Source organism: Felis catus, chromosome B2 (assembly GCF_018350175.1).
Source record: "Felis catus isolate Fca126 chromosome B2, F.catus_Fca126_mat1.0, whole genome shotgun sequence".
NCBI lineage: Eukaryota > Metazoa > Chordata > Mammalia > Carnivora > Felidae > Felis > Felis catus.
The window spans coordinates 122,807,227-122,822,846 of record NC_058372.1 but is presented as its reverse complement, the minus strand read 5'-3'; the positions used below and the strand labels follow the sequence as shown (position 1 = coordinate 122,822,846).

At 43.0% G+C, this 15,620-nt stretch overlaps 2 protein-coding genes and 1 long non-coding RNA gene across 7 annotated transcripts in view; 2 read left to right on the top strand and 1 right to left on the bottom strand.

Moving 5' to 3' along the window:
• Positions 1 to 4,155, top strand: part of MAP3K5 (mitogen-activated protein kinase kinase kinase 5) — a 204,952-nt gene extending 200,797 nt beyond the window's left edge. For all 3 annotated transcript variants that reach the window (XM_023254425.2, XM_023254424.2, XM_045058101.1), the window contains exons 28-30: positions 506 to 618; positions 2,426 to 2,502; positions 3,402 to 4,155. In XM_023254425.2, the coding sequence (XP_023110193.1) occupies positions 506 to 618; positions 2,426 to 2,502; positions 3,402 to 3,462 (251 nt within the window). In that variant the 3' untranslated portion in view covers positions 3,463 to 4,155. The remainder of the gene's footprint in view (positions 1 to 505; positions 619 to 2,425; positions 2,503 to 3,401) is intronic.
• On the bottom strand, positions 1,112 to 9,729 carry LOC111560528. 2 transcript variants are annotated; one of them, XR_006598321.1, is made up of 3 exons: positions 8,520 to 9,729; positions 4,777 to 4,864; positions 1,112 to 3,521 (listed from the first exon to the last, which is right to left on the bottom strand). It is a non-coding gene; the product is annotated as an uncharacterized LOC111560528 (long non-coding RNA). The 2 variants fall into 2 exon arrangements; XR_002742462.2 differs by having other exon boundaries at positions 1,112 to 3,518.
• Positions 9,659 to 15,620, top strand: part of MAP7 (microtubule associated protein 7) — a 178,779-nt gene continuing 172,817 nt past the window's right edge. Inside the window, exon 1 of one of the 2 annotated variants that reach the window (XM_023254429.2) lies at positions 9,659 to 10,066. In XM_023254429.2, the coding sequence (XP_023110197.2) occupies positions 10,000 to 10,066 (67 nt within the window). In that variant the 5' untranslated portion in view covers positions 9,659 to 9,999. The remainder of the gene's footprint in view (positions 10,067 to 15,620) is intronic. The other variant, XM_045058102.1, reaches the window with a different exon arrangement.

Below are 15,620 nucleotides of genomic sequence, written 5' to 3'. Positions count from 1 at the left end.
TGAGGTAAATAGGGCTCTCTGCTTCTTTGGTCTTTATTTCTTTTTAAAATTTTTGCAATGAGATTACTAGAATAAAAATAATACTATTTTTGTCATTTTTGCATTTGTATCTTGTATATTCTATGCTTTTTTTTTTCCATATTGTTGCAACTAGTGAAAAAAGAGACCATTATGTAATTATGTGGTTCTCTACTAACTATGCTCATGTTTGTTGCATGAAAAACACACAGTACAATTTTGGTGCAATGAGTTTATTCTAAGAAAATAAACTTGATATGAAAGTATGAGGTGGGGTATCATTACATTATTGCTTCTGCCTCTCCATTTATTAGTAGTCTTTAAGAATTTGTTTATATTACCACGTATCCTGCCAATCTCAATTCTATTATACTCTGAGCAAAATCTTTTAAAGTATTAATAAATGTCTCTTGAGTGGTGGGAGGGTCTCAGATGACCTCTGTTAAGAGCAGCTAAGAATGTCCCTCCCTCGCTAATTCTGTCCTAGATATTCCTGGAGTGCCTGTGTGTCACCGGGATTCTCTGGGCACAAATGCTGAAGAGTCTGAACTTGCTGAATGGCTGAGAGAAAAGGGAGCTGATGAAGACACTATAAGTCGGGTAAAGAAAACCGCCTGTGGGACAAGCTTTTCTTTTGCTTCATAATGTTGAATGCCTACCGCGTGCGAGGCATGGGGCATGAACCCTGGTGAGCAACTCAGGCCCAGGCCTGCCCTCCTGCGGCTTACAGGCTAGCATCCGCAGATGGAAATCAAATAATTCCACAGATAAAGCGTAAGGATACCCTGGTAAACTCTATGCAGGAAAGGTTATCAGGAGTTAGGAGACAGAGAGAGGGAGAGGTTGAGAAATGTTCTCTTAGGAGGTGATGAATGAGCTCAAGTCTAAAGGAGTATGTAGGAAGAAACCAGGCTGTCTGTATGTATATTGGGGGAGGGGCAGGTGAGAAGGGAAAATCTTTCGGGGGTAGGCACACAGTATGTGCAAAGACAGGGAGGCAGGCAAAAGCTCTGTGGTCTAGGACCCCTAAGGGTTTTTATATTTTTGAATTGAAAATAAGGACGAATGGAAAAATCAAGACAAAACTAAAATCTTCAAGTTTCTAATTCTCTCTTTTGTTTAACTTTTTAATTCTCTTGCAACATTGTTAGACTCTGCCGGGCAGTAGCTCTATATTGATGCTTAATAAAATAAATCTAGGCAGTCAACCTGTGTCAGGAACAAACACTTTCCCTCTAAACCATATTATATCTAGGGGCGCCTGGGTGGCGCAGTCGGTTAAGCGTCCGACTTCAGCCAGGTCACGATCTCGCGGTCCGTGAGTTCGAGCCCCGCGTCAGGCTCTGAGCTGATGGCTCAGAGCCTGGAGCCTGTTTCCGATTCTGTGTCTCCCTCTCTCTCTGCCCCTCCCCCGTTCATGCTCTGTCTCTCTCTGTCCCAAAAATAAATAAACGTTGAAAAAAAAAATTTAAACCATATTATATCTATAATAACCTAATTCCCGTCTGCTCCTTACAGACTTTGGTAATCAGCATGAATAGCGCTTACATTTTAAGATTACATACATGTATATACACATACACACAGACATACACGTATATGCACATACACACAATAAGAAGTTATATTTTTTTATAGAAAGGGCCCCAATACAATATTACATTAAAACTTTAGCTTTCTATTTAATTTTTTTAAATAACTAAGAATAAAGATATCTTTTCTCTTTACTTGATAAGTTATTGATTTACCAGATAAAATTTAGAGTTTCCTTGGAAATCTGCATTGAACAAGCTACTGCTAAATAAATTTAAATAATTCTCTTGCTTCTGGGGAATCATGCGTCCATTCAAGTTGTCCAAAATATTTATTCCTGGAGCTAAAACTCAAATCACAATTAAGGAATAGTAACTGATGATCCACTAAATCATTGCCCACCTTTTTAAATTAAAAATTAAAGCTTCAGTTTAAATTCAGGACTCTGATTATATAGTAATTATTAGAAAATACCTTTTATTAGCTGTGAAAAATAAGTTCAGAAATTAAGTATAAACAATACCTTTCCAGGAACACTTTTTATCCACTTGAGAAAAATAAACACAGCAACAAACCTCTAAAATACAAACCTTCTCTTATAAGCAGCAGATGTAATTACAAATGAGTTTTATCTACTCATTAAAAGGCCATTCCAAAATTGTGTTGCATTTCATCTTTACGCACTCGGAAGTCATACTGATGTATTTCTTTGTAATTATTTTATAACGGGGTGGGGGCAGTACTTTTCCCTAATAATTCCAGAAGATTATGTTTTTTAGTAGATTCCCTTTTAGGTTTACTTTTAAATGATTGCCAATGTCTATATTGGGGTGCAAAACATCTGACATTTGTGCATATTCTACCTTCTCCACAGTTTCTGGCTGAGGATTATTCACTAGAGGATGTTCTCTACTATGTTACACGTGATGATTTAAAATGCCTGAGACTAAGGTACCACTTCTCTATTCTTTTTTCATAATGGAGAAAGTGCCCTGGGCAGGGAAGTCTGGGCTCCTGTCCCTGCTGGGCCCCTCGCCAGCTCTAACCAGCTGAGGGAACTTGAGCTCCGCTCTCCGGTTCTCACCTGCTCCGGGTAAACTGTGTCCATTGGACCAGGCTCTTACTGGGCACTCTTATAACCAGTATTTCTGTATTAGTAAATGGAAGTCAACTAAAAGAATTTCTTGATAATACAGCAGACTGAGACCATGAGGTTCTTTTAAAGCTGCTTTTCACAAATGCTCTAATTTAGTTCGTGATTGTGCCATACCTATTAGAAATATTAGGATAGGTGCTGATTTGCCATCCACATGCCCTGTATAACCTGATAGGGTTTCTTAAGATAGTTTTTTCTGTCAGGCCAAGCATATGTGTAAAGACGCATTCCAGGACTGCTAGAAATCTAAAATGATGCTTTGGGATGGGGCGCCTGGGTGGCTCAGTCGGTTCAGTGTCTCACTTTAGCTCAGGTCATGAACGGCTCGTAGGTTCAAGCCCTACAGTGGGCTCTGTGCTGACAGCTTGGAGACTGGAGCCTGCTTCAGATTCTGTGTCTCCCTCTCTCTCTCTGCCCCTCCCCAGCTCTCGCTCTCTCTCTCTCTCAAAAATAAACATTGAAAAATTTTTAAAATAAAATGATGCTTTAGGACCTGCTAGTTTGTGGAGGCGGAAAGGAAAGGCACGTAGGGCTGACGAAAAAATAGGTACAAAAAGAATACACGATGACTGGGAAGACTTTGGATCTTCATGTTCTGATCAGAACAGCTAGAGGCTAAGAATCACTATTCTGTATCAAGGGCAGTCTTCCAAATAGGGTGTCGTCTTCATCATGTCCTTGTGTCTCTAACCAGGGGAGGAATACTCTGCACGCTGTGGAAGGCCATCACTGACTTTCGAGACAAACAGACTTGACCGTCGCTCAGTTTGTTTCCAACCTTCCGTGGAGACTCCAGCAATACGGAACGGATCTTCTTGGGGGAGGGAGAGGAGAAAGAAGCTGCACTTTAAATCCAGTATTTGTTTACTCGTGTTAAAAAAGAAAAAAAAGACAAAATACACTGAACTGCTTCTATTTCTAGAATTCATAAGGACTCTTTGTAAGGACTCTCCAAAAATAATCCTACACATTAGGATGCTGAGGACTATTTTAGTCTAAACATTTTTATGGAGATATTTTTAACTCGGCACCTGTTGCACCTCAGCCCAATGTTTATTTCACACGAAACAGAACATTTCATGGGATTGTGCATCACTGGAACAAAACCAAAATGTGACCATGACTTTGTAGGCTTATGTGTGTTTGTAAGATACTCTGAGTAGAAATGCATAATTTCAGTTATTGTATAAAGTTTATGTGTTTTTTTTTAAGTGTGCAGAATCTGCAAGCAATGGTTTTTACTTACCTATATCTGTATTAATTGTAATATCGACTATATTTTGTAATTTAAGTTTCTGGCCCCTAGTACCTTCGAGTCGTTTATGTACTACTGAACTGTACCAGTTGCACATGCCTGAACCATAGTAATGTTAGCTTGTTCTAAAGCTATCCATTGTGTCATATTTACTCTAGTAAATAAAAAGACTCTTCACATACTGTTTGATAAATTCTAAGGAATTCTTATTTTGTTTTGACAAACTAGACAAACCGCTGTGTCAAATCTCTGGTTGTTTCTCCTGCTCTAATATTAAATAGAATCTGTCTTCTGTTCACGTAATCAAAGAACAAAATTGATATGCAAGTTGTCCCTCAGGGCCACAGGGTGGTAAGAGAGAGGAGGAAGACCAAAAGAATTTATATAAAAGAAAGTCCCTGTGTTTTTCTCAAGGCTCCAGGTTCTCTTGAATGACTATTGTATACCTCAGAGGGTCTGCAGATGGCATCCCAGTGGAGAACACCCTGCATTTTCTGTCTCCTTAGTTTTAGTTCTCATATTTCAGGGAACTGTTTCTATTTTAAGGTGAATATTCCATTTTCTCAGCCTGCCCATATTAACAGGGTGAAGTCTGAAACTCCTAGATAGATGGATGAGATAAACACACCTCTTAGATACAGAGGAACCTACCTGTTTATTATGCAAGATAGAAATAACATAGAGCTTCACGTATCATGACTTGACCCATACGTATATAACGGTCTTTGACAAAACAAGAGTCATCTTTATTTCTATGTGAAAATCAAGGTCCAATATATCTTATATTGCTTTAGACTGCACAGAAAGTTCTCACCGTTATTTTCTCATTTGATACTTGTAACAGCATAGCTGCATCTTTTTTTACAGCCCAATCCCAAGGACAGATAGTTGCCTCTTGTATCCTGTGGGGAAATTTCAAAGGAAGGGAGATATAAATTAAGTGATAGGTCATTTCACTCATCCTGAGACACAGTATAATTCTTAATTAAGCCACAGTCCATATCCCCAATTCTAATGCTTCGGTGCTTCTTTTAGGTTGCATATTGGATCAAGGAGTGCCCGGGTGGCTCAGTTGGTTAAACCATCCGACTCTTGGTTTTGGCTCGGGTCATGATCTCACATTGTGGTTTGTGACATTGTGCCCCGTGGGATTCCTTCTCTCCCTCTCTCTCTTTCTCAAAATAACTAAACATTTAAAAAAAGATTGTATATAGCATCAAGCTACTCATCTTCAACCAATTCTTTATCAATATGGTCTTTCCTTGGTATCTTCCTCCCACCCTGTTTTTGTGGGCAAGTGTTCCTCTATCCCTACATGGTTCATAAGACATTCCTAGGCCAACATCATTAGGTTTTCGTCAGAATTTTGGGCCTTGGTCACAAAAGAAGGCAGTTCCACTATGGCCCAAGTTTCATTAAAGGTTTCACTTGAAAGGCATTTGGCATCAATCTGGGCCAGAGATTCTCAACCCAGCTTCACAATAAAATGACTGGGATGCTTTTTTAAAAACACTGATGCCACCACCACAGACAGACTGTTTTTATCGATCTGCGTAAGGCCCGCAGATCCTTTAAAAAAGTTCTGCAAAATGTTTTAACACTACCAAATCCCACCTCCTTACTCCAAGAGACACCTGGAGAGAGAAATGGGAGAGCCTCTTTCCACAGAGATGGTAGTAAGATGGTTACTATTCATCGTTCATGTAACGTAGCAGGAGGCTAGACACGTAGGCCTGGAGCACAATCATCACTTACCTTTGACCTTGGGCAAATTAACTCTTCGAGACTCATCTTCCTCATTTGAAATAGGGAAAATGATGTACCTTCCTCATAGGGTTTGTAAGATTTAAATAGTGCCGGTAAGATGCTTAGTGTAATGCCTAGCAGAGAGTAAGCAATCAGACGCTGCCTGCTGCTGTTATTTCTTACCATTCATTCAAAAGTATTTATTAAATACTTATTGGGTACTACATACTGGGGTGCATGAACAAGACACAGTTCTTGCCCTGTGAAGTTCACTGTCAGAGGTGGAACATGTAAAACAAAACAACCAGCACACATAGTAAGTACTATAGTTACATCTGACTGCCAAGGGGTGGGGGTGGGGGGGCCAAGAAAAGCTTCCAGAGAAGTGAGACCCAGAGCTGTGCCTGAAACGATGGTTTGTAACTGAACAGTTATGCACGGGTGGTGGTAGTCTCATACAAGAAATAAAACCAGAATTTGTTGGGAAAAGTAGAGCCCATGTTTCTTTTGAACCATATTTTGATCTCTTGCTCCAAGTTCTGTCATTGCACATTTTGTTTCATTCATTCCTAAGCCATTCCATAAAACAGTCTGGCGAGGGGGAATTATTTAAACCACTGGAATGCCTACTACGTGTGAGGCAATGTAGCAGCAGCAGGAGGAGAGATCTACATGATGCCTATCAAGTTCAGAACGCATGCAGTATGCATTATGTCATCAAGGACATCTGTAAGTTGTAAACAAATAAAATAATTGGTGGCTTCAGACATTAGAAACACCCTACAGAGAAACAGAAGACAAAGTCCTTGCCACCAAGTAATTCGTATCAGACCGAAGAGACAAATTTGCAATAACAAATCACACTTAGTCCATGTTAAAGGGTAGATGAATGCAAGCCCACAAAAACCTGGAGACCTTCAGAGGACAAGCTGACCAGGAGCCAGGGCAGGTGGAACGGGCTTTACTGAAGAGGGACACCTCAACCTGGGCGTTGGAAAGAAGGAATTCAGTAAGTCAGGACCAGGGAAGTCAATCGGGGTAGAAAGTTCCAGGAACAAAGGCTGGAAGCAGGGATGTGCAAGATGTTCCGGAGAAAGCGAACAACTTTTATATTACGTTAGAGCACACCAAAATTTTAACTCCTCTTAATTTATACTTGGCTGGAAATATGAGTTCTAGAAATATAAAGTGGAAGGGGAGAGCTCAGGGTGATGATGGGGATGATGGTCAGGAAAGGAAGTGGAGTCGGTATTTAATTACGTAGAAATGGGAGGGGCGTCTGGGTGGCTCACTAGGTTAAGCATCCATCCGACTTTGGCTCAGGTCATGATCTCATGGTCCATGAGTTCAAGCCCCATGTTGGGCTCTGTGCTGAGAGCTCGGAGCCTGGAGCCTGCTCCGCATTCTGTGTCTCCCTCTCTCTTTCTGTCTCTCCTGGAAGATGAATCCAGTGAAGGTGTGTTGGGGTAATTAGAACAGAAATTGGACAGAGCATTTCAGAGATTGTTTTAGATGTGAATGAAGGTCTAGTAGCAGTTACAGCAGTAGGAATTGAGAGCCATACATTCAATTAAAACCATACATTCACAAGATTTGGGAACTATGATTTGGGCAGTGATGACAAGGGAGAGGAAAGAACAGATTGAAGCTATGTCAGTAAGAGAAGAATTCAAAAACAGGTAAGTTTGAAGGGGAGCTTATTTGAGGTGATGAATCAATGGCAGAGCATTATGACAGAAATGTGCAGAGACCATTGAGAATGTATTGCTGGAAGTCAGGACTGAGGTTAAGGGTATATATTCTGGATGTAAGAGTCACCTTGATGGAGATCATAGTAAATGAGGGCTATGAGAGACAGAAAGGTTATGGCCTAAAACGTTGGGAAAAGGAAGGTTTGTGGATGGTTTGGGAGGAATGAGGAATTGCAATCCGCAACAGAGGCAAAAGGACTGGTCACAGAGGAATGAGAAAAACCAGCCAGTGGTGTAAGCCAAACAGGAAGACAATCAGGGGATCTAGTGCAGCAGAAAGTATAGGGGAATGATGGGTTAAAAAATAATAGGTAAATTTGATTTTGTGATCTGGAAAGGTTTTATAGACAGGCAAGAAAGGCTTACAAAGCAGATTGAACAATGATAATAAGACAGTGGCACCAGAGTCCACACATTTATTATCTTTGGTGGACAGAATGTAGGACAATAGATTTGCGAGGGTGGGATGTCAAGGAAAGAAATTTCCAGAATCAAAGAACCCTAAATGTACTTGTTGGGTTCAAGCCCCTGAACAGAGTCGCATATTAGGAGTAGGGAGAAGGGAGGGAGGAAGGAGGTTTCCAAGGAGAAAGGAGGGGGGATGGATGGCATTAGGAGGTCTGGCTCCTCCCCTGGAAAGGGGAACCTTGATTATTCCAAGAGATTCTGAGATGGGTGTCGAGACTCAAGACAGATGGCTTCTCTATTCTAAGTAAAGTACAGCACAAAGTACAACGTGGTGGTGTGTGGCATTTAACAGATGTCATCCCTTACTGCATTTTCATGCAGCAGACCACCCTGTTACAGACACCGCACTAAGTTTGAAACACATAGTGTATTCAGGGCCTAAGTGTAAGATTTGGGTGTGTTTCTTATAGCACTAATTTTTGTGTAACTGACAGACCGAAACATAAATTAACAAAAGTATGCACAAAGAGATAAGCACATATCCCAATAAAACCACACACCCCCCCCCCCCCCACACACACACCAATAAGTCTTGCTTCAGTGGGGAGGGAGGGGATAGGAGGTATATCAAAGAAAGAATTCACTGGCTTACTTGAGTAGGTAGTAAATCAATGGTCTTCCAGAGTTCAACTCTTTAGATTCAAGTAAGTATCTTTCTGATGTTCACAGGAAAGTGTCTCAAACTCTGATGACTTCGTGTAGTAAAAAATATCTTTGCTAAGATCCAAGCTGAGGTCTACCACTGCCTCCACCCACCTGGTACTTTATTTTTGTTGATTAGACATCTGGTAAGAGTTGTGTGAACATGATTTAGGAAGATCACATAGCTAAATGATCAGTAGAAATAAAGAAATGGCACTAAGGGAAAAATCCATAGTAATGGATCACTATGCCAGACCATGGCATCAGTGTCCCTTATGTAAGCAAAACCCCCACCTACCCGGAGAACCAGTAAACCAAATAAAAACAGGCTACTTCTGAGCTGAATGGTGGGTTTTTACCCAAGGATGGTGAGAACTGTCATTCTAGTAAGAACTCCAACACTGTTCCCAGACTCTCTTGGGCCTCCAATGGATTCTGCTGAAGTCCTTGAAAGGGATTTAAATTGCTGGGAACTTGCTGGTTATGTTCGACCAACAGAGACTGTACTGTGGGAGTGCATTTCTGTGCAGCCAGGCAGAACTGGTCGCTGCTCAATTTTGTTCCTTATGTTTCCATTTATGCAAGCTACTCCCCCGCCCCCACCCAGCATTTGGTTACTTATCCTTTATTTGCCTCATAGCGCAGAAATTGGTTTCTCCTCGGCTAATAATCTGTTTCTTTAAAAAAAAAAAAAATGTTGTTGCCTATTGCTTTTTTCCCTGGTCTTCCCGAGCAAGCCAGAAGTCACGCGGTAGTTATTACTCGGAAATCAAGAATAAGAAGCCACATCACTGGGCACAAGTATCCCTAAGTTGTGTGCCCTGGGGCTCATCAGATACAAAGGTCTGGTGAAAAGATAGTGGCGTCGTAAAAAGCAGATAGAAACCGGAACCGGCGTGGAATCTGGCCCGTGTACTTCGGCTTTCCACGTGGCATTATATTCTTGTAGTTGTCACCATGAGCTAAAGCCCTGGCGAAGTCAAAACTGAGCTTCAGACTTCAGAGGGGAACAGAGCGTCCAGCTGCCCTCGCCTCGCCTGGGCTGGTCCTCAGACCGTCCCAGTCGCGTGCGCCACTGAGTGTCGTCGACCCCCCTGCAGACCTCGAGGAGCCGGCAGCGGTCTCAGCGGCAGGCAGAAGCTCCGGGCCAGGTGCCTGGCTCCGGCCGCCGCTCTCTCTGCGGACACCCAGTAGTGCCCGTCGGAGCGGCTGCCACGCCGCACCTGTCCGCGAGGGGGCGCGCCCGCGCGCCTGACCCAAGCCGCTTGTCGCGCGCCGGCTCCCGGTCCCTCCTCCCTCTGCTCTCCACCCTCCGCCCTCCCCAGACGGCGCTCACCTGTCTGGGCCGCGGGCCCCGGAGGCGGGGGGCCGGCGGGAGCGAGGCCGAGGAAGAGGGCGGAGCGGCTCTCCTGGCGCGTCATCGGAGCACCATGGCGGAGCTAGGAGCTGGCGGCGACAGCCACAGGGGCGGCGACGGCGCTGTGCGGAGCGAAACAGGTGACTGCACGGCTGGGGGCAGGCGGGGGTCCCGCGGGCGGGGGGCGGCCGGCGGGATGGGTGGGCGCGCGCCGGGCGCCGGCGGTCTCCTCCCCCTCCCGGCCGCGGCCCGGAACGACCGGTCCAGCGCGCCGCGCACCCGGGCTCGGAGCGCGTCTGCCCTCCGCCCTCCGCCGCGCGTCGGCCGCCCGGGCCCGCGGTGCCCGAGCGCCGCCGGCCCCAGTTCCGGTCGCCCCTCTCACGCTCCACCTCGACTTTCCCACAACAGGTGGAAACTCGCCAGCGAGCGCGGGCGGGAGGAGGAACTGGGAAAACGCTGGCCGCTCCCCTCCCACCTGCCGACTCGGCTCTCATTCAGTTGAATGGGGAAATCGTATCTCCCAAACCAAACAGCCAGCCGGAAAATCCTCTGCCAGGTGCGACCGACAGGATTATCCGTTTCTGGCACCCCTCCCGCCTTCCCTGGTCGCACCGGCTGTCGGGGTCGCAGGCGCCGGTGGCGCCGCCGAGCGCCGGCGCGAGGGTCCCGCGGCGGCGAGCGGCGGCCGCCCCCGCCCCAGGGTCCGCAGTTGCGACCCGCTCCCGGGCAGACTGAGGTCGCGGGGTGGGGAGGGCCAGGGCTGGCTGCTGGAAGGTGGGGCCTGCGTGTGCGGGATAGTCGGACTCGTACCTTTGTTGACATGAAAGCGCCCCCAGAGTTCATGTTTTTATGCGGTCCATGCACCCACCCAAGGTAGAAGGAACGTCGGCTCAGGTGGTCACATCGACCCCCGCCCCCGACGTCCACATTAACGCTCGGGGACAGGTGCTCACATCTCCAAGACAAGCCGAAAGTTTCTTCCCCCAGCCCCATCTTGTATGAAGACGACGTTTCCACTCTTAATAGCTTTTTCTTAAGAAACTGACTTGCAGATTCTCGCCTCTCCCCTAGTCTCTTCTAGGTCGGCAAACCGTTTCTAGTACCTTCCACTTGGGATGGAGGCGATGAGGCAGTTTCTTATTTTAAAAAGAATTCACATGGCAGGCTTCCTAATTGCAATGCGTTTTCTATACACACATAACCGGAAACGATCGTTTCCCTAAATGTGACACTCTCCTGTCCCTCCAAAAAGACCTTTTTTAAAAAAGAAAAGACCTTTTGATTTACCTGATACGCTTATTTTAATATGAAAGTTCCAGAAAACCTGTACCAATCTTTGGAAGTGTGTCTGCACTGCTAGGAGGAGTTTGGGCATCTAAAGTCTAATGACTTAATCCTTTCAGCCAAATACCTGAGGTTAAGTCTGACAAGGTGTCTTGAACTTGTTTACTTTGAAGTCATGCTACTTCCTGTAGGGTGGTTTATTTTGTCTTAATGTGTTTGAAAGATTGGGCAATCATTATTTTGATTTGGGCCGAGGAAGGGGTGGCTACGAGATGTCTTTGTAATTGTTTTATCAAACTTGATGGGCTGCATGCTCTGGGTTGGGCCCCTCCCCAACTGAGGGCAGCGGAAGGGCAGCGTTCTCATTACAGTATAAATGGTTTGGTGCCTAATACCCACAAAGTAACTGCTTTTGAAAAAAGAAAAAAATGTTCCAGAAAGTTCACGCAAGCCAGTTTATAGTCAAACAAACATAAACAAAAGAACCGTTTTCTAGAATCTGCATATGATCAACTCTTTCGGATATGAGTGAACTGCAAACTAGCGTTTCATTACCTGAGCAGGTTAACTAGTGAACTGGTTTCTAACAATTAATCTACAACTCATGTGACTATCAGTGAAAGATTTTCTTTTACGACGGGGGAATTTAATTGGCTGCCGTCTCCTTCATAGAAAAAAAATTCTTCCACGCCTTTGCCTAGAAACGCCAGTTTCCGAGGGACACGTTTTATATATGGTCTTTTGAGTAATAGTACTTATGATTTAAGTACAACTTATTTGTGGCCCACATATCTTTCCTATTTTTCTAGCCCTAAGTTAATGCTTTTGGTGTTCAGAAGTGTCTATGTGAGCAGATGCCAAAGATAGAAGAAAAGTGAAAATACATATTTTTTAAATCTAGGTAGCAATATTTTGAGTGAACAAGTAAGGAGTGCTTGAATTTTGACAATTTAAGAAGTTTTCCATATATTTAAAACATGTTACCTACGTCAGCATATAGGACTCCAATGTAGTGTTTTATTTTTATGAACATATTTCACATCGTACACATCTAAATGCTGCAAGTCATTTTTTTTTTTTTTTTTTTTTTAACAATCACAGGTTTGCAGAGAGGTGGGTGTTTGGGGAGGAGGTGGGAACTTCTGTCTTTTATCACTTATCAAGAGGTGAAAATTGCTACTTGAAGTGGGAAGTTTGTTGAGGGATTCATTTTATGTATTCATTCATTGAGATTGGGTTATTATGAGGTAAAATACATTCTTAAATGTCTTAGTTTTTATAGACCTGTGCAAAAAATTTGGTGTAATTTTAAGACAGTTTTGTTTTTGTTTTTGAGTACGGTTGACACGCAATGTTACATTACTTTCAGTTGTACAACAGTGATTCAACATCTCTATACATTATGTTGTTATACTCATCGGTGTAGCTGCTATCTGTCACTGTGCAACACTATTACAATATCATTGCTTATATTTCCTATGCTGTGTCTTTTATTCCTGTGATTTATTCATTCCGTAACTGGAAGCCTATATGTCCCATTCCCCTTCACCCATTTTGCCTACACCCCGTTCCCCTGTGGCAACAATCAGTTCTCTGTATTTATAGGTCTGATTGTACTTTTTGTTTGTTTTTGCATGTGTTTTGTTTTTTAGATTCCACACATGAGCGAAATTATATGGTATTTGTCTTCCTCAGTCTGACTCATCTCACTTAGCATGATACCCACTAAGTCCTAGGACAATTTAGACTAGAGTTTCAGGTGGCTATAAAAAGAAGACCTGTAATATTCATAAGTATGTAGATATATATGTGTGTGTCAAAGATGGGTTGAAAATTGGTGGTATACCACCTATAAAATGAAACATTTAAGGATATTGAAAGCTACTATAGTAATCCCACATTTAAAAACCATATTTCTCTCAGCATATATTTATCTTCCACTTAAAAGTAGTCAAGTCACATTTCTTGTGGTAAAAGTTTTCATTTTTCTTTAGGATGAACAGTTTTTTCACCATATTTTTCAGTATTCAAAATTTTGAATATTTTTCAGTTCTCAAGAACTGAAAAAATAGTGGACTTGGAAGCAAGTTTTGGATTTCACCACTAGAGGACATCAAGTCCTTCTTCAGGCCGTTATTTTGAGTAGTCACATAGATGGATACTCACAAAACTGCCTCTGTCCGAGCTTTCTGTGTTCAGTGTTTTTATGCTCATGCTTGAGAGCTGTGGAAAGTGAGCGTGCACAACTCCTTTCCCAACTCGATAGCTTCTTTTTTATAAGCCTACTGAATTAAGATCTAATTTGAAGCAGCATGTGACTAATTCATGAGTAAACACTTTCATGTACAGGAAATAAGTTAATACCTGTAATCTGTAAGTTCTGTTGATACTCTTTTGGGGGAAATGAATTAGAACCTAGAATTGGGCTTTTCTCTCCTCAGCAGGCTATCTGGTGAGAGAATACGGGCTTTATTTGTGATCTTGGTCACCACCTTCACTGCATTAAAGTGATCTTTATGGTTTCACTTGGCTCAAAGGGTCTACAAATATCTGCAAATTAGCATTGTAAGTTAGGGACTCAGACTACCAATTTGGTATTTTATTTCAAAACGGTCTGAAATTCAAGTCCTAAAGTTCATGATGCTTCATTCATGTGGCTAGATAACTTTTTCCCCATTGTATTGTGACTAGCTCTTACTTTATATCTTGTTAAAGAGGAAAGTGTTAGACCAAGCAGCTGTGCTCAGAAACATGGATTTTTTATATCAATATTTAGGCATGAGTGTGAAATACTAATATACATTGGCATGTTCTCTAAAAAAATTTTTTTTCTAACACCTTTGCTTTCTGGTGCACAAAAAATAATCATTTGAAAGGGAAAATTTTTTTAAAATTCAAGTCTCATATTGATTTAAAAATTGAAGATATTGAGGCTTAGAATAAATTGACCAAGAAATATGTACCTTGCATATATTAAGCATTATGGTGGCTAGAAGGTTGACAAAGACATGCTCCTTAGCAAGGGAAACAACTCATAAATAATTGCAGGTCATGAGGACTTCAATGAAGGAAGAACTGCTTCTGGCTGTGGTCATTAGGGAGGACATAAACACTGAAAAAAATGGGTAAATGATACTTAAAGTTGGATGGGAAGGAAGAGAGGAAAAGCTACAAATATGGAAAAGAGCAAAATTTTGGTCATACTGACTCGTGTGAGCCTCAAGATGAAAGAATCCTAGAAGATCAGTTAGGAATGATGATCCATGGAGGCCAGATTGTGGAGTGGTTAAAGGTCAAGCTAAGAGGCTGGTATGTTATTCTGTGGACAGTGGTGAACCGTTGATGATTCTTGAGAATAACAGATCTTGACTAAAACATGCTTAATTAGTAATTCTGTACTCATGAATTTGCAAGCTTGATTGCAGGGTCCAACAGAAGAGCTCAGATGTGCCTTTAATGAATGCAGAGTCCGTCCATCATTGAAAGTCATTCTCTTCAGTTGACTTTCTCTGCCTTGAGAATGGTAACACGGGGTGGTGAGAGCATATGGAGCCAGACAGATCAGCCAGACCTTTGAAGATCAGCGAAATCTGGATGTCTACCCAGCTGTTTCCCATCTCGAAGTAGGCATGTAGACTAGAGGATGAATTTAATAAGAAAGAGTTCAGCGACATACAGACCAACTCTGAGGTTCCTACAGAAATGGAGGCAAGCTGTTGGAAATGGGAAGGGAACAATTAATTCAAGATTCTACTGAGGCATGTGTGTAAGGGATGCAGGTAAAAGGTGGCATTTAAGATTATACTCCAGGTTTGAGTGTGGCCCATTGGCTTAAGGGTGGCATGAAAGTATCCATGGAGGACCTGGTTTGGGTGGGAGAAACAGAACAATTTCTATAAGACATGTAAGAGACACAGAGACATGTAGGTAGAAATGTCTAATGGGCACAGGCAGTATGGAGATGAGGGACAAAAATAGAGGCCAGAACTCTGGGATTCATTCCATAAGGGGATAATGACTGAAGCCGGGAGAATAAGGAGAGCCTGGAAAGAGAAAATGAAAAGGGGTGGGAGGACATTCAAAGTGTAGCAGGGGAAAGAGCCAATAAAGAAGATGGGCAGAGAAGCTAAAAAGATAGGAAGGGCATAAATGAGCAAAGCAGGGGCGCCTGGGTGGCTCAGTCGGTTGAGCATCCAACTTCAGCTCGGGTCATGATCTCATAGTTCATGAGTTCGAGCCCCACATCGGGCTCTCTGCTGATAGCTCGGAGCCTGGAGCCTGGTTCAGATTCTGTGTCTCCCTCTCTCTCTGCCCCTCCCCTGCTCATGCTCTCTCTCAAAAATAAACATAATTTTCTTTTAAATGAGCAAAGCACACCTGCCAAGGGCGAAGGACAAGAGGTCAGGGAGT